This window comes from Amborella trichopoda, chromosome 2 (genome assembly GCF_054954075.1).
Source record: "Amborella trichopoda isolate Santa Cruz 75 chromosome 2, AtrichopodaSantaCruz75HAP2 v2.0, whole genome shotgun sequence".
NCBI lineage: Eukaryota > Viridiplantae > Streptophyta > Magnoliopsida > Amborellales > Amborellaceae > Amborella > Amborella trichopoda.
In genome coordinates, this window is record NC_142337.1 from 7,926,838 (window position 1) to 7,951,506 (window position 24,669).

The 24,669-nt window shown below is 35.0% G+C and overlaps 2 protein-coding genes across 7 annotated transcripts; one reads left to right on the top strand and one right to left on the bottom strand.

Moving 5' to 3' along the window:
• LOC18443228 (S-adenosyl-L-methionine-dependent methyltransferases superfamily protein) lies at nucleotides 1-12,542 on the top strand. 4 transcript variants are annotated; one of them, XM_088857791.1, is made up of 9 exons: nucleotides 1-374; nucleotides 759-1,080; nucleotides 2,768-2,993; nucleotides 3,097-3,231; nucleotides 5,555-5,777; nucleotides 7,267-7,453; nucleotides 7,992-8,176; nucleotides 8,509-8,650; nucleotides 12,192-12,542. In XM_088857791.1, the coding sequence occupies exons 3-9, from the start codon at nucleotides 2,827-2,829 to the stop codon at nucleotides 12,314-12,316; spliced, it is 1,164 nt and encodes a 387-aa protein (XP_088713917.1). In that variant the 5' UTR covers nucleotides 1-374; nucleotides 759-1,080; nucleotides 2,768-2,826; the 3' UTR covers nucleotides 12,317-12,542. The 4 variants fall into 4 exon arrangements, with proteins under 4 accessions (XP_088713917.1, XP_088713918.1, XP_088713916.1 ...); XM_088857792.1 differs by having other exon boundaries at nucleotides 1-155; nucleotides 759-1,089; XM_088857790.1 differs by having other exon boundaries at nucleotides 1-155.
• A 5,499-nt stretch (nucleotides 12,543-18,041) lies between these two features.
• On the bottom strand, nucleotides 18,042-23,546 carry LOC18443229 (protein WHAT'S THIS FACTOR 9, mitochondrial). 3 transcript variants are annotated; one of them, XM_088857795.1, is made up of 3 exons: nucleotides 23,290-23,546; nucleotides 21,532-21,734; nucleotides 18,042-20,136 (listed from the first exon to the last, which is right to left on the bottom strand). In XM_088857795.1, the coding sequence occupies exon 3, from the start codon at nucleotides 19,989-19,991 to the stop codon at nucleotides 18,195-18,197; it is 1,797 nt and encodes a 598-aa protein (XP_088713921.1). In that variant the 5' UTR covers nucleotides 19,992-20,136; nucleotides 21,532-21,734; nucleotides 23,290-23,546; the 3' UTR covers nucleotides 18,042-18,194. The 3 variants fall into 3 exon arrangements, with proteins under 3 accessions (XP_088713921.1, XP_088713920.1, XP_006853483.2); XM_088857794.1 differs by having other exon boundaries at nucleotides 18,042-20,163; nucleotides 23,290-23,519; XM_006853421.4 differs by having other exon boundaries at nucleotides 18,042-20,166; nucleotides 23,290-23,517.
• Nucleotides 23,547-24,669: the final 1,123 nt, after the last annotated feature.

Here is a 24,669-nt window from a genome sequence, read left to right on the forward strand (position 1 = left end):
AGATTCCCGGGTGGTTCTCTAGTCTGGAGTGAGAATGGGCCGACTTTTGAAGTCTTTCGCTTCGGCGCCTGCTCCTTTTCCCTTAGCTGCGGCTTCAACAACTTGGAAACGCCTCTCCACCTCTCCACTCTCAGACTCTGCTCTCTCTAACCCAGGTTCCTCTCTCTCTCTGTTTGCCTATCTATCTCCCTCCTGTACTTACAAATGATACCTCGAGAATCTGAGCACCCAAAATACATATACACTAATGCGTTTTCCTGAATGCAAGTGAAAGGACTGTTTGATTCATTTGGTTGGGTACGAGAATTGTGCCCTGCATATGCATCTTAGGCAATCTTTGCCTCTGAGTTTCATATGGCTTTTTGAAGTAGTAGGTAAGGGAAGCTTGAAAAGTAAAAACTTTGCTGTATGTGAAGAAGAGGTGGTTGATTTTTGGGTGTTTTGTCTTTTGACTTTGCACTCACATTTGCTTCCTTTATAGTGTGTTTGCTCAGTTGTATTGATTGATTTCATCAAGTATATCTGAATAAAGCATCCCGTGAGGAGATGTACTTGTTGAATAGTTATTAAAATCCTTAGTGCTAAAAACCCAGTTGCCCCTTTTGTTTCCCTTTAAATGTAAGAAAAAAAAAGAAAAATTCTTGTTTTTATAGTGACCCATGACTGGTGAAGCCTAAGAGATACTACGTGATCAGCTTAGATTACAGTTGAGTGTAAAACTATTGACCAACTTTTTTCTAATGAATCATTAATGCCAGGAAGATAGAAGAAAATCTTGAGAAAGCTGTGTGGTGTTCCCTCATGGAAGCTATTGTTAAAAGTCTTGACTATGTTCTCCCAGTAAATGAAGAGATTTGATGTTTATGTGTGTTATATTGAACTGTTTCTATAAGAAGCGTGTCTGGTCTTGAAACTGAATCCTGGTGATTAAGATGAAGTTCTTAATGGATGATGCTAGAGGCTGAAGAATCCTTTTGGGACACTTAAGCAGTTGGTGTTTAAGACTCCAGGTTTGGGGGATTTCTTATAACCCCATTTGTGCATTTGCAGTCTTCTAGATCTCGTGAGATGAAGCAAAAGGTGATGAACGTAAGCTAGCTTTTGTGATTCTCTTTTTATTTTTCCTTTAATAACTGACTTGCATTAATGTGTGTGCCAAGTTGCACCAGTGCATTTATAAAGTATATGTTACAAAAGAAAGCAAAATGAACGTATGCTTCGGTTTACATTTTGACGGCCCTTGTATTCCATTTCTTTCTTCAATCGAATTATCATTGGAATGAAGGGGATCTGAGTAGAATGAATCTAGTGTTGTAAAATTCCTAGTCCTTTAGGTTTCAAAGTAAGAATCCATGAGAGGAACATAATCTATTCATCAATGTGAGGGAACAAAGTGGTGAGTTTGGAGTTTGGACTACCAAGTTTGTGATAAAAGTCAACCTAATTGATTCTTCGGATCAGGCAGTTATGTCAATCGGTATAAGAGACTGTCAGTTTGGTCCCATAACCGCTTGGAGCACTACATGTCTTTCATAGTTCTTAAATGGTTTCAGTAATGAGACTTAAGTATGTTTGTCAACAACAAGTTCTGTATTTTATATTTTTGCCTTCATTATGGCTCCTCCAGGTGATTACTTCAAATGTAATAGATATTCTTTTTGAAGAAGCTTTAAATGAACTTGTGAGGTACTTTTGTGAGTTAATATTGGGGTATCATTGGTTGACCATTTTACTGGGGATTTGCTTTACATTGCTAGTATCTGGACTTCAGGAGATTGTGTTGAACTTGTTCCCTGTCTACTGTTTGTTTTTACCCTAATGAATCTCCCTTGGCTTACTGATATCATTGCCAGAGTTATCTCTGTATGCTCATCACAATTACATTAGGTAATAGATTACAGGACCCTTTCCCTATGTGATTGGTCTAAACCCCATGTAACTATCCATGTAGCCCATGTAAACCATGTTCCAAAGGGGTTTAATACTATTATGGATGATTGGCTAATATAAGGGTCACCACAGAGGTTTGGCTTTTATTTAATCCTCTCTCAGAACTTTTTAATTGGTTATTGCAATTTTTTTATTTTTATTTATTTTATTTATTTTTTGGAAGAAATACAAGAACCAATTGGTTCTTGCTTTCAACATCTTTTACTACCAAAGCATGGAATAGAGTGCTGCTTGTTTGATTCCAGGATGCACAACTGTGGGAAAATGACTTTGGAACACATACGCCAGAATGCCTTAGCCACGGCATGCTTTATATAACCTATTAAATTCTTCTGGTATATTAGAATCTAAGTGTTTTTTCTGAAATATGATCATATAAGGATACAAATGTCCTGAAACTCTTTATGACCATATAAATTTTTGGTTTATTACTTTCATTGCACATATGGTTTCCTTGCATTACTAATTGCACATTGTCATTCTAGGTGCCTAAGTAATATATCAGTTCAACTTGTATAGAAGTTGTCCAAATAATGTTTCTCGTAATTTATCCCTTTTAAATAGTAAGCTAGCACCAATAGTACGCTTGATGTTCGTACTTTTTTGAAGAGGTCATGAGTGATTATGATCATTCCATCTAATAGACTTTTTTTTTTTAAATGAAAAGAGAAATGACATGCATTGCCACCCATTGAGTTAGTACTTTCCATTGAAAAACATATCGTGAACCCTCTCCAAACATCACGTAGGCTTTGCTAAATTCGATATTCTGTTCGATACATTTGATGAAGGTTTTGTAACTGAATTATTATAACAGGTATAGCTAAGGTTGTTTTAAAGAAAGGGAAAACCCAGTTATTTCGGGATGGAAGCCCGATGGTCTATAGCGGTGCGGTTGATAGAATAATTGGCAGACCTCCACCTACAACAGGAGATGTTGTTTTTGTTACTGATGGAACCCAAAAGCCAATTGGATGGGGTTTGTATAATTCAGTCTCTATGTTTTGTGTACGTCTCATGCAATTAGAAGAAGACGCAAGAAGGTACATGTTTCATGTGGCTATTATTTATTCTTTTTGTACTATTTCATGTAATGGCGATCAAGCTACTAGGCAGCAGAATGACGTCCTTGTTTTTGGATTGCAGAGATTCATCTTCTATTTTGAATATGGAGAAGTTGCTAGAGACAAGGATCGATGATGCTATAGATTTACGTAGGCGAATAGGGCTTCCTTCTGGAGTTACTAATGCATATCGTCTTGTGAATAGCGAAGGGGACAGGCATGCATCTTCTCTGCCAATAATTCTATTAATTTCTTTTGAATGAGATAATTCTATCAATTTCATTTATTATTTATTTATTTTGATAAATAGCTCTATAGTTTTTTTTTGTGATTACAGTGAGGTACGAAATCATGAGTCTTATAGTGAAATACTTGAATGATGCCTGGGGAACGTAAAATTGCAAAGTGTGGCAAAACCATTTTCCTACTGTGCTTATTCCAAATTCCAATGAAGTGTGTTACATTGATATCTTTTGTATCTGTAAGGCTTGCAAGAGCATTTGCATTATGCACTTAGGGATCTTGGTTTAATCATATATCAAAGGTTTTGTATATAGCGGAAAGTGGGATAGGGATGTACCACCCATTACCTGCATTTACTACCATGTTGTAGTAGACCTTTTTCTCTTTTTGTTTTTTGAGTCGGTAAATGTGGCTAATATCTGGGACAAGCTTCAAAACCTATACCTCCCTCGTAGAAACTGGGTGTCCCACTACTAGATCAAATGATTGCTGGCGAAGAATATCATAATTGAAAGGACTATGGAAAAACCATAGTCTATGTTCGTCCACGTCCTCTAGAAGAATGGATGGTGATGGAGTGAGAGTGGGGCTTATGAAACTGGGCATGACCCCAATGGTTGGTCCCATTTACTCTCGATTATAATACATGGTTTAAGTGGACAGTCTATAACCCAATAGACTGATTTCTTCATATCCCATTAGATTTTAGTCTACTTCCCAAAATTGTAATTTTTATTGATAATGGAAGAAGGAAAAAGTTTTGTACCGCAAGTTCACCGTCTCTTGACAATCCCATTGGACATGCATATGTGCCACCTAATTGGCCTCCCTCTCCATGAAAGACCTGAAGAACCAATCCGCTTTAATACTCTACATGGTGAAAGTGGGACATTTCACTGATTCTGTTTAGGTAATATCTGGGAAAATACGAAACACATCTGGTATGTCAGTCTTTTGCGGATGGCTTTACGGTCAGGAATGAAATATAGAAACTTTGTGCTTGGGGCAGTAAAACTAAGTCAATTATCTGTTATCAGGGATTGAGTTTACTTTTTGGGACAAGTATTTAATGGGCATGTTTTCAATAGGCTTTTTCTTAGTAGAGAGCTTATTTGAGACAGAAATATCTCCTCGGTTGATTCTCCACCATGTGCTGAAGGTACAACAGTCGGCCCCTGCTGAGTTGAGTTACTCGGGTGACTAGGCTGAGCCAATGTGAGGGCTAAAAAAGGCCCCCAAAAAATACGAAAAAATGCGAAAAACCCCTAAATAGTAAAAACCTTAAAAAAAAAAAAACAAAATTTAACATATATAAACCATGAAATATGAGAAAATTGAAAAACAATAGAAAAAATCCTAAAATATTGGAAAAATAAGAAAAAACGGAAAAAATATGAAAATTTGAAAATATGGTTGTATAGTTATTTACAAACTATTTATAAGGCTGATATCCTAATCTTTGTATTGGGATACCTCATGAAATCTTCCTTATACTGCTCAAATCAAAACCCACAAACCAATTCTGGATTTCGTGTTCAGTGTAGGCAAACCGAGCTCTTGAAAGTTCGGATGAATAGATTTTAAATTGAGCAAAATGTAAGAGTTTTTTTTTTTTTTGAGGAAAAAAAAAACTGGTGTTGAATCAAAAGCCTAGAAATAGGCTTGCGATCCAAAGTTCTTCAAGGTTCCACCCAAATATGCAAAGAAATTGTAAGTTTCTTGAATTCGGGCAAACCCTAGCCTGAAACTTTCAATCTCAAAAGCTTTGAAATCTGATTTCTTCTCTTGAATCCAATGCTTTTAATGTGTGGACCAAGCAATAATCTAGGCTTTAAAGAGGGCAAAAATTGGCTTTTTTTTTTTTTTGGGTGGGGGACACTCTAGGGCCCAAAATCGAAGAAAAAATGAAAATGGGAGGCGAATTTCTACCCCTCCATTTTATACTTAAACAGTGTAGAGTACTCTACCAACTTGCCTGTGTGCTACAAACTTGGGCCAAGGCCGAGTGACTCTCCAAGTGCGAGTTGACTCAGGCTAGTCTTTGATCACCCATTAAAAATACTAACATAGTTAAAATGTAATATACATGGTCAACCAAATTGTCTAAAATTTGATGATATCACTATTTGTTTCTGTATCATTAGAACCTTCAGAAAAAAATTATGAACCAATGTTTATTTCCTATTTTCTCAGATCTGATCTGTTGATATTCTTGCTGTTTTCAATCTCTTTCTTGGTTTCTCCTGGAAGTAGTTAGCATGTAACTTCTACATATACGGGTTTACAGTCCTTTGCAGGTTGTCTGGTCTCATAATTGATGTTTTTGGAGACTTTGCTGTTATTGCTTCATCAGCTGCTTGGGTTGAGAAATATAGATCAGAGATAGAAATACTTGTTCGGAGAATCAGTGAGATAAATCATTTGAAATGGAGGCCATATGCTGAAATCTTAAAAGAAGAAGGAGTGCATTTAGATGAACCAAATGCATCTGATCTATCAAATATTGATGAAAGAGTGAAGGTGTCATTCCTTTTCAATCTATATGCATTCTTATGTTTTATTTTCAATATGATTACATGCTGTCACTCTGTATTAGTTTTTGCTTATTACTTTGGAGAAAAGGCTTTAAGATTCTGTTTGACTTTGAGTTTGTTTTGTGACCGTGGGGAATTGCATAAAGGAGTATACTAGTTTTCTCGCCGTAGCCCTTTCTCTGTGGGCCTGATATTTGATACTTTAAGATGATCTGTTGCATTATTCCTTTGAGTCAACAATATTGTGCTTGAAAATTTGGAGGACAGTGTTTTCCTTTTAATAGAACTGAGTTATAAAGCTCCACGGTATATGATCAATACTGAACTTATCCCAGACATTTATAGAAATAATCACCGTGTTAATACACTTCCTAGTAAGCATATTGCTACAAACTTATGTGTAAAATTTCCTCTTAAGGTAGGTGTAGGTTTGCGCATCGAGAGATTGGAGTGCCTATTCGTTGAGAAGGACTTCCCCAAGATATCAATCATTTATGAAGCAAAAAATGGCAGAATACGTCATGACCTCATTAGCCAACACCATTCATGTATGAAATAACATTCAATTTCATCATTCTTGGTATTAGCATGAAAAGCTGGTCTGGCTGCCAAATATGTTGCACTTTATAGTTAACAAACTAATACAGAAAGCCCTTAGACAAAACCAGATCATGAGTGGTCAAATGCCCCCAAGAGAAAGAAACCCAGCTATGCGTTTGGGATATTTTTGATTATTGAGGCTTGTGTAGATTATTGATCAGCCCTGAGGAGATTGTAGTGGGTCAAACATCCCGTAGCTGGGCTTCAGGTGAAATCCTTATTAAATATGATTCCTTCCCCACGTGTCTGAATTGATTGGCTCGGACATACTCTTTTTGAGAGACTTGTAGATTTCTAGAAGGGTGCGGTGGAAATGTAATTTTGTTGGTACTCTGAATATGAAATAATCTTTTGGTCTTATAAGTGAATAATCTGGCATTCTCTACTTTGAACTACTTTGTTTTTTTCATATGTCTTATATGCATTGCAATCATTGCATAAGCTAAGAACCAGGCTTGTGCCCCAGCTAAGGTCTAGGCTTGTGCCCCAGCTAAGGTCTAGGCTTCCATTCTCACCTAACGCATTCAAAAACCACTAACGATTTCAAAAATCGGGTAAGGGCTCGTCATCCCCACTGAATTACCCAAAAAAAAAAAAAATCATTGCATAAGCTTTGAAGTGTAGTCCAGCCAGCTGAATAAATTGAGCACTATTGCTGGAGGATATATGCCCTTTCAATGTCTGAGTTCATTCCCAACTTCCTAATGTAATGAAAATGATATTGCTAGCTACTGATGGCTGGTGTTGCAGCTTTTATATGGTTTCCATTATACCATTTTGTCTAAATTATTGATTATTTGTTTTAATTATAGAAAATACTATTGAGTACTTGGTTTGGATAATGTGTATCAACTTACTTTCGGCAATTTTGCTAGGTTCTGGAGAATGGGATTCATTATCAGGTCTTACTTGATGGACAAAAAACAGGGTTTTATGCAGATCAGAGAGAAAGTCGTCTCTTCATATCTTCGATTTCCAAGGGTAGTAAAGTATTAGATGTTTGCTGCTACACTGGTGGATTTAGTTTAAATGCAGCACATGGAGGTGCTATTGAGGTTACTGGTATGTTTTTTTAAACATTTATTGCTATATCTCACCTAATAAATCACTTTCATTGAGTTTTCATCTTCTAGTATTTTTTTGGACGAATGGTCATATTCGCATTGAGAAAGTGTACCATGTAGTGCATATATATGGTGTTGTGGTGCACAGCCAGTGCAAACCTTCCATTACGATCGTCATTTTTCGGATGACAATAATACTGATCATCATATTTTCTGATGACAATGGTTCTTTTCTTCTGATCATCATATTTTCTAATGACATTGGACACAGTTAATCTCTAATGTCTATCGTTGGAAATGAAGGGTGGAGGACTTGGCTGTGTACCATATACCATTCATGTTTAATTGGAGAATGGTTCGTTGGATATCATGCTGATGCATTGAATGATATTAGTGCCTTTTAACTTCTTCCTCTCAGAGTACACTTAGGGATTGATTTCTATTGCATTGAATGTTCAAATTTGACATGGATATCTTAGTTGGGCTAGAGTGGAAGTATCATAGATGACTTGTGCTGATGGATTTTACTTTGTCAGGCATTGATTCGTCATCCTCTGCCTTGGAGATTGCCAAAGAAAATGTCCTTCTAAATAATATGGATCCGAACAGAATTTCATTTTTAAAGGAAGATGCATCTGAGTTCATGAAAAATGCTGCTTCTAGAGGGGAAGCTTGGGATCTCGTTATATTGGATCCACCAAAGCTGGCACCCTGTCGTAAGGTATAGTGGTATACTAATACATTGTTATGAATACACCGATGCTCTTCTATTTTTATCGATGTTGCATACACTCCAACTAGTGTTAGTGTTACCAATCCAAAAAACTCATTTGCAACCAGGGCATATATTGATGAGGATTTCTAAGAAAGAATGAATAGAAGTGTTTTAACTTTTGTAAATGTTGTGAAATATTGTGGATCGAAGTACAATGGTAAATACTGAAAGTGTTATTTTGATCTGTTCATGAAGCATAAATTACTTCTCTTTCTTTTCTCATCGAGTTGATAGTCCTTTATTAGAAAAATCGTGAAAGGAAAAAATGCAAATTTCAGGTTCTCCAACGTGCTACTGGCATGTACCGGAATTTGAATTCATTGGCATTGCGAATAACAAAGAAAGGTGGTCTTCTTATGACATGTTCTTGTTCAGGAGCTATGACACAGAGTGGAACTTTCCTACGCACTCTTCAGGCAAGTATAAATGAATTGCACTATTTTATTTATATTAGAATATCCATTTCTTAATTTTTCATACTTTCAGTTTTTGTTATAGGTTATATGCTGGCTTGTTGGCAGCTAATGGATTTGATTATTGCTAAGAATGATTTTGTTTGTGTATGGGTGCACTGTGTGTAAGGAACTTTAATAATTACAATAGCCTTCATGGGAGTATCTTTTAATAAAAAATACACGATTCGAATTTTGAAAAATCAAAAAATTGGATTTAAGATTCAGGGAAGCAATGCATTTTGGTGGCTGTAAATGGTTAGAGTCTTCCTCCAAGGGGGATGTAAAAGAGGATTAGAATGAACACACCCGCCTACCCAAATGGATTTTTAGAGTTGGAACTCTAAACATTTTAATTTCAAGCTTTCCACAGTATGCATAAGATGCTTTTTTAGGGATACCTTGACTTTTAGGCTCCCCTGAATAAATAAAAAAAACTTGCCTGAGATGGCCATTGCAAGTTTTTAAACAAGCTTGTGTAATTTGAGTGAGTCCAACTTTGGCTCGCTCACGTTTCTTCCATAGGGGCTGCAAAATGAGTTTCTCATCCTTACTCTCTTGTGGGAAATTGGGCTGAAATGGCATGATCTGAAAAAGTGGGGAGCATCACAATAGGATGACCTCTTGATATCTGTGGCTGTGTGGCATTCTTCATGGTAAATTTTAAGCTTCTAAGAACTTTCAGGAATTTATCTAGAGAGATGAGCAATTATTCCTCTGGAAATATAATATAATTAAAAAAAAATATTGGGCTTAAAAGCTAGATTATTCTTTTCGGCTGTCCCCCGTTTCAGAACATGGCTATACCCAGCCAATTCATATTCAAAGATTGCTATTTATTGGCACCCACTTGTCTGGTTTCCATTAACAAGTGCTTTAATTTTGATCTGATCATGAGTAAGTGCTTACTGTTAATCAGTCATTTAAATTGCCAAGAAAACAATCATAATGATAATGGATTCTTTCTTTGGATTTTTTAGGGTTTAACTTTTGGGAGTAAGGCCTTCTAGTGGTCACTACTATACGCATATTCACTGCTGGCTATGATTTCATTCTCCTTACCAAAAAAGAATGGGAAATGAGGAAAGCATACTGTAGTCTGATGGGCTCTGATTTGCATTATGTCAAGGTTACACCTGCCATCCATTCATACTGATGGACGAGTGGGACCCACCCATGGGCAGTTAATCTGCAATTATCTGCTAGTAGGAACAAACAGTAGATGTGTTTGGAGTACCATATACCTTTAGTCCATAACTATCTGCTAGTGGGAACAAACAGTAGATGTACTTACATTATGCGAAAAGGATAGATGAGAGGCTAAATCCACCTTTCTCTCGAATCTCAACCAAGCAATAATGGAGGAAACACATGGCTCTCGAATCTCAACCAAGCAATAATGGAGAAAACACATGGCTAAGCAATAATGGAGGAAAAACATGGCTGCATATCAAGCCAAGAGAAGCTTCTTTCATAAAATAAATTTCATTCCAAGTAATATAAGCCGCCCAAAATTTGACGTCCACTCTTTTATAAGCCTATAAAATCTTAAAATTAACTTGGACCCAAGTGAACGTTTAAGAATCTAAAATACCCCTGCAAAAATTTCATAAATACCCATGTGAACAGTAACACATAAACAATATTTTTCATACAGCAATACAATGTTAACATTATCAAAAACAAATAACACACGAACAGTACCATGAACAATACTAGTGCATAATAAATAAAAAATAAAAAATATAGAAAACCCTAGAATCCCTAAGAAACATAAAAACCTTAAAAATAAATCCTAAAACTAAAATTACAATATACATCTCTTGATTAAACAAAAATTTAAAACTAGAATAATTTTGTCCTGCATCATTCTCCATTGGTTGAAAAAAACTCATCCTCGAGTTTTGAAATGAGCTAGGATGAATTTTGCGTTGATTTCTTCAACCTTGAATGCGTTCACGGTTTTTAGAACAATATTCAAACTTTTCCATCTCTAGATACATTGATTTCTTCAACCTTGAATGCCTTGTCACGGTTTTTAGAATAATATTCAAACGTTTCCATGATACACAACCCCTCCATAGGATGTGTTTATTATTAATCTTTTTATCAGTGAAATAAGATGGATCTTCATTATCACCCTCCATGCGTTTTTTGTAATTCTTAATCATATTCTCAATCCTCATAGGTTGTATTTCTAGCCTTCTTGTGTTGTGCCTCCGTCATCACCTTATTTCTTTCTGCCCGTAAAATCTCCATAGGTTGGATCTCCTCTAGGTTTGGGTCAATATCTTTCTTCTCCATGTTTCTATTGATGAGAAAGTTTGATATCTGTGCTGCCTCAAGGTTAATTTCTGTTCTTTCATCTTGTTTTTCATCAAACATACGACTTTTATCAAAGATGGGGTCACCCATGATATCAATGAATGATATTCCAATTGAAGATCCAAACTTATTTATTCGTCACCTTCAACTTGTTATTCATCAAACTTATGTAGGTCAATTTCAATGTTGAAATCTCACGATCTACTCTCCCGAATATGATACTCCCACTGCGGAGCGCATGCATAGGTTATGAAAAACAAAACATCCGACTCACAGCTGCCATCATTGTGTGTCACGTTGATTCACGCAATTCTCCATAAAAACCCTCACGATTTGGATCTATCCCCGTAAATTCCTCTTTGTTAAAGGTATGTTGTTGCTAGGCTCGTTTGCGCAGCAATAACTCTATATCCCTCTCTGTCAAGTTGTTGATTTCCTTGTACAGTTGGATCAAATCGGTATCCGTACAGCTAAGTCCTCCATGAGGAGCCATCGCAATCTCTAACCGTCTTCGAACCATATGCTTTGATACCATTTGATATAAGAAAAAAAGGTGAGATTAATTCTACCTTTTTCCTGAATCTCGAGCAAGTAAAATCAGCAATAATGGGAAAAAATATGGCAGTATATCAAACTAATAGGAGAATTTTTTTCTTTCATAGAATAAATTTTATTTCAAGTAACATAAGCCTCCAAAAATTTGGTATCCACCTTTTACAAGTCTATAAAATTATAAAATTTATTTGAGACCCAAATAAACATTTAAGATTCTAAAATACCCTTAAATGATACAATTTTTTAGAAATATCCCTATAAACAGTAATGCGATGATACAAATTTGTAAGAAATACCCCTATGAACGGTAATGGCTGAACAATACCCGTAAACAGTAAGATGAACAATAACAGTGAACAGTGAATAGAAAAATATAGAAAAAAATCCTAGAATCTCGAAAAAAGGTTAGAAAGCTTAAAAATAAATTATAAAATTAAAATTAAAATATACATATCTTGAAATTAAACAAAAATTTAAAACTGGAATTATTTTGTCATGCGTCATTACACCAAGGAAAGAAACAACATGAGTCATGAGAAATTGACAACATTGCGCACTCATAAAGACAAAGGAAAAAAGAAAAGAAAAGAGAAGAAGTGAATGTTGATCTCCATTCTTGTTTCAGGGAGCAGCTTCGATGGCGGGTAGAAAGATCACAGTTTTACGTCAAGCTGGTGCGGCCTCCGATCACCCTGTTGATCCATCATACCCTGAGGGTTCTTATCTTTCCAACGTCTTGCTTAGGGTTACATGAATGGGATTGAGAAGGCCCTTACTTGTAAGACAGTTTTAAACCTTTTTAACAAAATTAATGTTGAGTGGCTCTTTCTTTCCATCACAACTGGAGGAGGAAAAATAAAAGGAAAAAGAAAATTAAAAAGATAGAAAAAGCTGTGTAATCTTAAGTTAGATCATTTGTCTATGCTCTTATGGGACAACTTGATGTATACCTTTTATATGGAATGAATGGTTATTTATAAGAAGGAAACACTTAGGTTCAGAGCATTTTTTGCCCGGGATAAAAGAATTTTGAATCACTGTTTGTGTTTGAGCAACTGTGAAGTGTTTTGCAGTCCCATGCAATCATTCCCTCAATATATATATATATATTTTGGTATCAACTCTATACTATTCAAGGCACATCTCAAAACTATGTTGAAAGATGGAGTTTCGGTACTGGAAAGAATTGTGTTGGCGTGGAAATCCGTTGTCACTTCTGATTATCAAATTTGAAGCTCCAAAAATGATGCAGATATAGTAATTTTATAAATATTTCTTTTTATTTTTTTTGAAAATGGATTGTCCAGATAATGCATTACAAGATGCTCTATTTTCAAGGGTTGTAAATATTTTTTTCTTTTATCCATATTCATACATCTCGAGGTTGAGACGATATATTTGAGTTTTTTGTTTTTTTGTTTGCATCATAACAACCTTTTGTGTTGGATTTTTTTAGGCGTGCTTTACTTTTTTTTTTTTTTTTGGTGAATGGTGCACTTTACTTATATCATTATATTACTATACAACCATTGCATGAAATCATTGTTCACTGCATATATATATATATATATATATATATATATATATATATATATATATATATATATATATATATATATATATAAGATGCTACAGTATGTTGATTCATGTATTGCTACAGTAAACGCCGAACGACGCAAATCGCATCTGGTTCGATCTGACGATCACAAATGTCTGATAGTGTTTTTATTTATCATTTTTTTTCTCTACAAATCGGAATGATCTGAAATTTGGAGTGTGTATTTATAAAAAATAGACAAATCTACGAAAAATATCAAAAAAATATTTTACATGCAATAAATTGATCAAAATACCCCCGAAAAGTTTTAGGGGTATTTTGGTTAATTTATTTTTTGTGAATTATTTTTTTATATTTTTATTAGGTGCGCTTCACTAAGATGTATGTACGCTTTAAATTTTATATAATTCCAATTTATAGAAAAATATATTAAAATTCAAACACTCTAGGACAATTGTGATCGTTAGATCGGCCCAGATTCGATTTGGGTCGTTGAGCGTTTACTGTAGCGGTATGCATGTGGGCGTACATGAACTTTTTCCATTATATATATATATATATATATATATATATATATATATATATATATATATATATATATATATATATATATGTATGGAAATGTTAGTGTAGGCCCATTAGCCGACAATTACATATAATCCCAACAGCTCAGATTCAATCTGGGTCGATTTGACAGATACGATCCCATTTCGTATTTGATTTTTAATTTTTTTTCTATAAATTCAAAATGTGAAATTTTAGGTGTCTATTCTACTCATCAATGCGCACCTAATAAAAATATTAAAAAAATAATTCGTAAATTATAAATTGATTAAAATACCCCTGAAATGTTTTCGGGGTATTTTGGTCAATTTATTTTTCACGAAATATTTTTTTGATGTTTTTATTGGATTCTAAATACTCCAAAAATTTTATTTGATATTTTTATCGTAAACTATAAATTGATTAAAATACCCCAAATTTTCAAGTGATTTGGATTTATATAAAAAAATTAAAATTCAAATACGAAATGCAATCGTGATTATTGGATCAGTTCAGATTCAATCTAAGTAGTTGGGCCTAATATATATATATATATATATATATATATATATATATGGCAATGATTTCATGCAAGGGTTATATAGTAATATGATGCAACAACCTTCAAAAACCATGGTATGGCCATTTGTTTGATATAAAATTTGAAATATCCACTCTTTTCATTCTAATGAACAATCACAAAAAAGAAAAAATTGAAAACACAACTTAGAAAGTATTTTTTTAGCCCAATTAATATAGGCCGTTAATTTGGTGAGATACTTAGATCTAGGTCTTAGAAGGATGGTTTTATTATCATAAAATGGGTAATGTTAAAAAAGAAAAAAATGATTTTAAGTTTATAAAGGCGAAGATCTTGAAATTCACCAAATGAATGGTCTAGATTCATTTTTGGATGGGACTTATTTTGACCATATCTAGGGTTCAAATTGAACTTTTTTTTTTTTGGGATTGATTATTGAGATAAAAAACGTGTGTGTGCAAAATTTTGGGTAATACAAATACCACAAATGTGGTTTTCTGGAAGTGTTGTTGCATTATATTATGATACAACCTTTGCATGAAAACACTGCTCATATATATATATGGGTGCGGTTTGGATAGAGCATAGGCTCTCAACAATCAAATTAGAGCCTACCTTCAAATAGTGTCGAGCAATGTGGTTTCAATACTAAAAATCTTTGTGATAGACTTAAAATATGTTTTCATATTTATTTATAAAGTTTAAAGCTTCAAAAATAGTGTAGATCGACAGATCTCTAAAAACTTGAAAGTCTTGAAAATTGACGGTCCAAAAATACGTTACAAAATATGCTATTTCCAAAACTTGAAATCCATTTTTTTTTTTATGTCCATGGATCTTGATGTTGAGATGATTAATTTGAAGATATTTGGCCATTAAAACAACCATTTCTAATGAAAATTTTGAGGTAGGCTCTAATTTGATTTTTTAGAGCCCCGACTCTATATAAACTTTTACCTATATATATATATAACTGCTATTGCCCATTAGAATTGGGGTGGGATTTGAGAAATTTTTTTTTTGGACTTTCTAGTCAAATGACATACTTACAATTGCCCAATTTGAAATCTGACGGACAAAAATGATTGTGACTTCCTTATATAAAAAATAAATTCTCTTTATATGCTTTCCCATTGAAGAATGTCTCTCGTACTTTATATACACCTTATTGTTCTTTTTTTTTCTTCCTTTTGTTCCAAAATGGCTCTGTCTTTATTGTAGGTTCAGAAGTGCCAATTTCAAATTGATGTCTTAATTGCCGGTCCAGAATTGCTAGTTCCAAACCGATATTTTGGTGTACAAAAGATTGGTTCCAAGCTACCATTTTTGAATTGGTGGGTCACATAAGTTTTCATGTTTTGTTTATAATTCGGTGAGGAAGACAGGCCCCTATCCATTTTTTCAAATAGATTGAGGGAGTGTTGGTGGTGGGAATGAAAACCACAACGTGTAGTTATTAAGGTGTGGGGTACTACCACCACGATGCAGCCCCGTTCCCACGAAAACACTAGTTCGTCTTATTTCCGAACATTGATATGAAAATTATTAGGTCCAAACAGGTGATAGAAACCTCAGTTTGGGGCAGAGTCATTAATAGTTCTTGGGTATATTACCATAAATTTCCTAAATTTTAAATTTTTTGCGATTAACTTTGGTTCTTTGGAATGAGGCAGACTCCTTAATAGGCTCAAAGGGGCATTTGGGACGTTAAATGTTCGGAATTTATTGATCTGTTCAAGTTAAATGTTGATTTCTCTATATTAGTTTTGGATGAGAGGCTAAGTTCAATTTCTTTAAACAAGGGAAAGAATACAGCTGTTATGTTCAAAGAACAATAAAAGGAAAAGTAAAGGATTTAGCCATTAAAGCAAGAACTCGAAATTTATTCACCATTCTTTAATTTAAGGGGAAAAAAAGAGGAATTTATATAAGAGAAGAGAATTTCGAAAGATTTCATGCTCCTGAGGGAGCGTATTGTCCAATTAGTCCCTTAGGCAAAACCCAATCTAGGGGTCTTTTTAGGACCCAAAGTTTGGGAATGCAACCTTTCCCATAGGCCATACTCAATTTTTAAAAAGAAAAGTTTCAAATTGCATTCTCTATGAGCTTGAAAAAATTAATGCATTAAGATCGAATAGAAACCGCACACTTTTTGAAAGGCGAGATCTAAGTGTTACAAAACTCACGAGTCATTGTTTTTTCTTTTGGATATAGTGATTTTTATGTTGTTCCCAAAATTTTGGGATCTAAAAAATCTTCCCAAGTTAAATCTTCTATTCCAGGGAGTAAAATATACAATATCCTCCTACGAGAGCAAGTCATACACTTTCACGACGTAGAACGAGAAAATATCCACAAATCTGTGTATTTGGTTCAGCCTTTATCTTTGTTCTTTCTTTACAATTTAGGTCATATAGTGATCTTTACAGTGGATGCTTCTGCCATTGATAGAACACTTGCGTTGAGCAGTGGTGAACCCCCTATTCCTGAAGTAGGTGATAGTTTTTAGTAGACTTGTTCTAGTGGTGAAAATCTAGACTGCCTGGATAGAAGGAGAGATTTCAAGGGTAACTCCAATGACTTTCCAACCAAAAGCAAAGCTAGTGGCAACTGTCATATCTTAGGTGAAGTCGAGGAAGAAACTTAAGGTGAAGTCGATGAAGAAACTGAAGGGTAAGCTCGTGTCTTTCAGATAAAGTTCATCAGTTTTTATAGCATACATGCAAGCTAGATTGCATGACTTAGTTTTTATGCAACTCATTTTCAAAATTCATTTTGTAATGTAGTAAAAAGAAATCAACTTAAATAAAGTTTTAATGAGCTCGGGCTTCAAACCATGAATAACTAAGATTATTCTTCATGCGCGGTTAACACGGATGATTAATTGAATCTGTTTTCTTGTTTATTAGTGAATTATCACACTTTTTGAATCTTTTAAATTCAAAATTTCCTGCCTGGAATAGTTAGAAAGGCCAAAATGCCATTTGGCAGTTTTTTTGCCATAGTAAATGAACAATGAGTTTCAGGTTTACAAAAGCTCCATTTTTTAACTAAAATTTCAAGAAGAAAATTTTTATCGAAGAGGTGAAACTCGGCCCTTCAACTTTTCAACATGATTATACGATAACTGCAATTCGCTCCATCAGATCTCAACCATTTCTTGAGAAACTTGTTTATCTCTAATTTTCGACTTTAGCCGTATTAATTTCAATCTGAAGGCAAACTAGTTTATGGACCTCGTAAGCACCAAGGTCAATGCAAGTTCACAATTATTACCAGGACATCTTATTAGGGTTCCTGTTCCAAAGACTACATGGTGTTTTCTATGTACATAATATGCAATGGTTTTGAATATAAACCCATAGGAACATGAGGGCCATAAGGAAAAACTTCACCTCCCTCCTCTCCCACTCTCTCTCGCTGAAAATGGCGACCCTTCCATCACCGGTCATTCAGAGAGAAAAGGAGATGATATTCCTAAAACTACTATATTCTTTTTTTTTGAGAAATGTTGACATTGTTGACATTGTATTACTAAGACAGTAATAATTACAGAAGTGGGAGAAACCGAGAGCACCTGATAAGGGTGGCTTTCGGTAAAAAATAACTAAAACTATTATATTCTTTAAACTTGAGGTTTTCAATATGTTAACTTGAAGTTTGCATTGGAACTGAACTTAATTTGGTTGGAGCTTTGTAATCAAGTAGATAAAGAGACAACTAGATTCCACAAAATCGCCCCTTGTCCCAAATCCATAATATGAAAATATCTTGAACAGACTGTGTTATTCACTGGACTTTCAGTTGATAATTGAAAAGGATGCTTGAAAAATGCCGTTCAAGAAAAATCACAGTATCATTCTTACCAATGAGTGAGATATGGAAATGAAAAGTAAAGGTGGAAGTCTATCTTGGGCAACTAACACGACATCAAAATATCAATAAGAATACAAATAATGAATTGTAACAACTACATTATTTGTAAAGCTACTAAAAGGTAGTAACCTTCCCATCACTTGATCTTACATGCCTCCTTGCGTTGTTTGACCTTTGAGCAGATCCCTTAGGAGCCCCTGTTCTTCTTGATCTTTTATTGGATGCTCCTTTATCAGTTGGAGGAGGTCTACCAACTTCAAGCCTCTTGCCAAACGAAGCACGTTTTGTTGTCTTAGCTTTCCCTTTTTCCGAAGTTCTTGTTTCATTATGAGCTAAACCACCATTGAAGCTAATTCGGTTCTTTTCCTCATCTTCCATGGAGTCAGAATCAGAGCATTCTTCTTCTTCTTCTTCAGTAAAATCATCAGACCCATCTTCCTCTTCTGTAATATCATCAGACCCTTCTTCCTCTTCAGTAATCTTACCAGACCCATCTTCACAATTCACCTTTTCTTCCGAGTCCTGAACCAGTTTTGAAGTTTCAAGGCTCTCTTTAGTGACTTCTCTCTTTTTATGCATCAAATGAATGTACTGGTACCTAAACCCCATCAATGGATGCTTCTCCACCAGCAAATCTCTTTTATAAGCCTCTCTTAATATCACAGTGCAAGTCTTGATCTTGTTTGATGCATAAAATATACCAGGATGGTGAGCAAAAGCTCTGGTAAACCTTGGCCTGAAACCCAAATGTTCACCAAGACTCTGCACATTTTGTTTCTCTGCTTTCTTAGCAACAAAGAGATGGAATAGTTCGTGGAGAACACCAAGCATCCATTTTTCATACTGATCACTCCTCGAATCTAAATAAGAAGCATCCTCATATGGAGAAATATATGGAAGCTTCTGCAAATTCTCAACCCACTTGACCACCTCTTTCTTGATATCATACCCCCTTGAAAAACTCAAAGGAAAAGCAAGAGCCATGCCTTTTTTGTATTCTTTCCCTTCTTTCATAGCCTTCTTCTCCATTACTGATACAGCGAGCTCATCACTCCAGCATACGAGGTCCAACCAGAGAGAATTCAGACTTGAATTAGGGTTAGGGCTAGTAGAATTAAGTTTAGGATTAGGCTTCTCAAATGGGTCTGACCAAAGGGGCTTGAAGGCAGAATTAGGGCTGGGATTAGGCTCAGGGTTTGGAATGATTTGAAAGTAATCAGGGAAATCAGGGAGGATGCTTCTCACATAATCGTTTGGTAACCCTAAATCCCATTTGAGCTGATCAATTAGGGTTAATGGCAACCTTTTATGCCTTGTCAACATGAGGAGCTTGAGGAGACGATCTGCAATATCATGGCGAAGAGATTCAGAAGCTTGATTCTCCTCAGAATCGATTCGAAGAACTTCAGGCGTGAGCTTCACATAGGGGCGAGGAGTATGAGAGAAAAAGTGGGTCTCAAAGACATTTGGATAGTAAGCAATGAAATTGAAAGCTCGAGTCGGTAGGCCAAGCTTGTCTTTGAGCTCTGCAACTGAAGATACAGGCATGGAACCACCCGGTTCGATCTTGAGGAGGTTTTTCAGGGCGATTACAGGCTTGAGACTCTTCTCTTTCTCTACTGCATGGTCGAGGCCTCGATCCTTGACCCATTTCATCTTGACATCTACGAAGAAGCATCGTTGCAGGTGAAGATGCGGGAGAGAGAATGGGGTTTTAGTTTGAGAGCAGGGGTTTTTAGAGAGAGAGAGGAAGGTTTTGGAGAGAATGGTGAAGGTTGGAGAGGGAGAGATGAAGGCCTGAGAGAAAGAGGCAGAGGTTTCAGAGAAAAAGGAGGAGATTGAAGAGAGAGAAATGGGTGTTTTAGAGAGAGAGAGGATTAAGGAGCGAATGGGGGGCTTTTGGAGAAGCATAGTTCTAGAGAAAGAAGAAGGAGGAGGTAGAGAGCAATGACAGTGGTAGTGTGGCGCCCATGTCTGCGGTTCCGCGGCTTCCTTTTCAGGGCGGTTTGATAACTGGAAAGTAAATGTTCCTTGTAAATTGGAAGCTCTTCTTTTGCTAAGAAGGAAAGAGTTACATTATAACCTGCTGGAATGTTAAAGAAGTTTTCGGTAACGTTAAAGAAGTTATGGGTCTCTGCCTTCGATAATATGGAGGAATATAAGGAAGTTTTAAGTTACATAACAGGCCTTACACTGTAGTCTACACATATAGACAAAATAACGATGTAATCTACACAAACAAAATACTCTTTAATCAGTTACATATCAGGCCTTACTCTATAGTCTACACACTCAGACAGAATAACCATTTTATTATTATTATGTGTTTATCAAACATCATTAGAAAAGACCAAAAAAGAGCATCAAACATCTAAAGCTATGTTAATATCGATATATTCATTGTGAGGATATGAAGGGCCAGTTTTCAACTGATAACATACTATAAACTGTATAATCGTCAGCAGCATTGACATTATAATGGTGAGCAACATTGACATTCTTTTTTGGATAGTTCAGTCATATGAAAGAGTTATACAAACTTTAGAAGCGATAAACCTTTAAATATTTGACAATTATCCCAATCATAATCATAACTAAAATTCACCTCAATCATCAAAGATAGTCAATTTTCGCTCATTCAAACTTCATGGCAATGATTTTTTATGTTTTTCCTAGAAAAACTATTCTATACATCAAATAGTCAGGATTAATTAAATTGAATATTGGATTCTTTAACCATTTCCTGAACTAAAATTCCACAACAAACTCAACAAATTTCCTGCTGATTTCCTTGAGAAATGTTGTTATTTGCAAAAAATTCCAGTCAATCTATAACAAGTTGTTTTCTTTTTTGTTCGCTGATTCTATAACTACATTCCCTATGCTTGATATTGAAAAATAAAAAGTAAGCTTAATCTAAACGTATAGCAAAAAGGAAAGCAATATTGCAATTTTTTTTCTTTCTTTTCTTCACGCCCAACAAAAGAACTATCAATGAAGAAAAAAAAAAAAAGCTAACCATGAATCAAATTTAAGCAATCTCATTGATTATCTCATTTTCAGATGATAGCAATCATAAAAAAGAAAAAAAGAATAAGGGGACACCAAATGGTTATTATGTTTGTCACCTGTGTAGTAGAAGAAACTATATGAAAAGAAGAATTAGAAAATGAGAGAACTGTGAAATTTAGCTGGAGTGGAGAGAGGACGGCTTGAAGGGAGGGATGAGGGGCAAGGTTTCTACACAAACTGTTTACCAAAATAAACAGCCAAATTATTTTTTCACTACAGAGAACAATTTACCACAAAACAATATTTAGAGAAAACCCTAGATTCATTTTCACCATGTTCAGAACCTAGAGAAAAAATCAGAGAGACCAAACAAACTATGGGATAGAGAAAAAACTAGAGAGAGAGAAAAAGACCAGAGAGAGAAAAAATTGAGATGTACCTTTGCGAGGAGGCTCATAGGCTTGTCTCTGCTCTGTGGTTAGGGCAGTGGGGGGCAAGCAAATACCCTCTTCTTCGCTAGGGCAGTCGGGGGAAAGCAAATACCCTCTTCTTCGCTAGGGCAGTCGGGGGTGGGTAACTTACTTTTACCCTTCATCGAGGTTCCTTCTCAAGTTCCCTGTTGTTACATGGCCTATTTGATAACTGGAAGGTAAATGTTTTTTGGAAATTAGAAGTTCTTCTTTGTTGGGAAGAAAGAAGTTACTGTAAGAAGTTTAGGGTTTATGTATTTGATAACCTGCTGAAATGTTAAAGAAGTTCTAAGTATCTGTGTTTGATAACGTGCTGGAAGATTAGGAAGTTCTGGATCTGTGTTTGATTAGTTGTAGAAGTAAGATGTGAAATCGTAAGGTTGAGATCTAAAAATTATTAATTTTTTAATGGGATTTGATAGTGGAAACATTGGTAAGAAGCAACTGAATTTACTTAAAAACAGATTACAAACACTAGAACAATAAGATAGGTTATTTAAACAAAGTAATAGAGAGGATAGTACTATGACCTAGCAATATGCATACAATCTCCATACAGAACAACTATCACCATCAGAACTCCAAATCTATACTGCTAATAAAAAACATAATCAAGTAAATCTCGATGAAAATCATATTGTAAAAGAAAACCAGTTAATCAAAATCGAAAGAAAAAAGATCCAGCAAATGCATCAATCAGAGAACCACATACCCTTTGCAAATATACCAAATAGACCTGAATTCCTCACATAGGTGAAACACAATACCCCATCTTATAAAACCCAAATCAACATGGTAAGTCCAGAAAATCCACCGAAAATTCTAAATCATCAAAGCGTGGCATGAAAAGATCTAAATTTGGTCCAATACATGCGGTCAAGAAGCATCACGCATAACACTTAATCGAAACTGAGATACATAGATACCATACTTGATAAGCAGAATCCATTGTGGACAAACCCTAAATTTGCAGGGGAAGGGATTAGCCATAAAAATTTGCATAATCTCGTAAATTTTCTACCATGTCAAAGAACATATCCCCAACTAGCTGAATTTTGTCTTAGTGAAAAAAAAATAATTTGCACAAGCTTTTATCTTGCAATAGATATATTTCCCTTGTTGGTATAGACAGGCGATAAACGAGGTAGAGTAAGCAAGTATAGTTTCTGACTTTTTGTGAATAACTAATAGTTGTATCAAACATAAAAGAGGAGATATTGAAGTTCAAGAATATGGTGGTCCTGTGAACTGCCATTTTTCAATACCATATGTAGATAATAATGATGCCGCTCAAGAATTGAACATATAAGATTACTATCCCTTGCACCTATCAATAGGTGAAAAAGAAGTCATGCTGGAAGAAACTATTCACTGCATAACAAAACTGAGTGGAATGATTTCGGCTACGGTAACAAACCTCCTAAAAAACAAAAACTTTAGGAGCAGATAAACCCGAATGCATGTACAGTGGGATAAAACATTTCTAGAAATGATCTAGAGAGGTAAACCGGAATGCTTGTCCCTTTAAACCAGTGAGATAAACCACTTTCTAGAAATGGCCTAGACAGATAAACCTGAATGGCTGTCCCTTTAAACAAATAGATGGAAGTTGGTGAAATCCTAAAGAGAGACACTGAGCAATATTTCTTCTCAATACAGAGAGAGAGAGATGGGAAGAATACCATTTTCTAGAAATAGAGAAAGATAGAGAGAAAGGAGTGAAGTACCTGGTGAAAATGGCAAGGAAGGAAGAAGAGAGGCTGGTTGAGTTGCAGGCGAGAAGCTCTGGCGCGGCTGGGCTGCGAACAGAGGGGTGAAGAAATGTTTTTAGGGTGACAGTTTTATCGGGCGACCTTCAAATACGAAGTTTGTTTTCTAAGCTCTCTGGTTTTCCGAGGAATTTTTGTTGTGAGTACAGGTGGGAGAGCTTAAGGAGGCGAAAACAGTTTAAGCGCGGTTGAACTTAGCATAGGCCAAGGGTTTTAGTATGGTATAGAACTATGAGTGTGGTTTTTATGAGGTTGCAACCTTAAACAATCCAATTAAGCTGCACCTCCAAATTTTATAATGACATGCCAATTATGGTGCACCTCTAAATTTTATCGTGACACGTAAATTTGATGTAATTTTTTTTTTAAGATTATCTTAAAATTTATTTTCATCTCTACTTATAAAATTTGAAACTCTAAAAATGATTAAATCAAGTAGATCTATAAACATATCTAAATTTTGAAAATGAACTGTCTAGATAATGTGTTGCAGATGCACTATTTTTGGGACTCAAAATCTTTTTTTTTTTTTCTTCATATTCATATATCTCGATGTGGAGATGATCGATTAGAGGGTTTTTTAACATTAAAACAACCTTTCCTTGGTAGATTTTTTAGGTGCATATGTAATTCTACATTTAAAAATTGCAACATTGTATAAACTTTTTCCTGTATTAAAAAGTATAGGACGCGGTTTTTATGTGGCCAAGCTAGCATATGTAGAAATGTGGACCTCTCAATAAATCTATTTTTGAGATGGATTTTAATACTTGATTTTTAAGGACATGTAATCTCTAACATGGAGATCATGAATATGAACAAATAAATAAATTTTAAAAAACTAAAAATAATAATTCTAGTAAGAAAACATTTGGACCGTTAGTTTCCATTGTTTTTAGATAGAGCACTGCTTTACGCTTTCTAGACCACATATGTAGAAATGAGGTCCAGCTCACATGAAACAATTTTCCAAAAGTATATTACTGCCTGAGAGTAAATAAAAGCTGGGGATTAAATGGGACTTGAAAATTAAATTGATTTTTCATTAAAATGTTTAAAAACAGGAAAATATTAGTATTAGGCCTTAAAAAAATCATTAAAGGAGTCAAATTATCCTTATTAATATTTGAATGCATACCTTTTTTTTTTTTTCTTTTACTTAGATACTTCACCATTTTTTTTTTAAATACTTAAATTACCCTTGTCTAGTATCTTGAATGAGGAACAATGTGGAGTATTTTAATAATTTGATCATCCAAAGAGGCCGCACTTGAATGACAAAAATTTCAGATACTCCAAAGAGACCGCACTTGAATGAAAAAAAAATCAATGGTATCA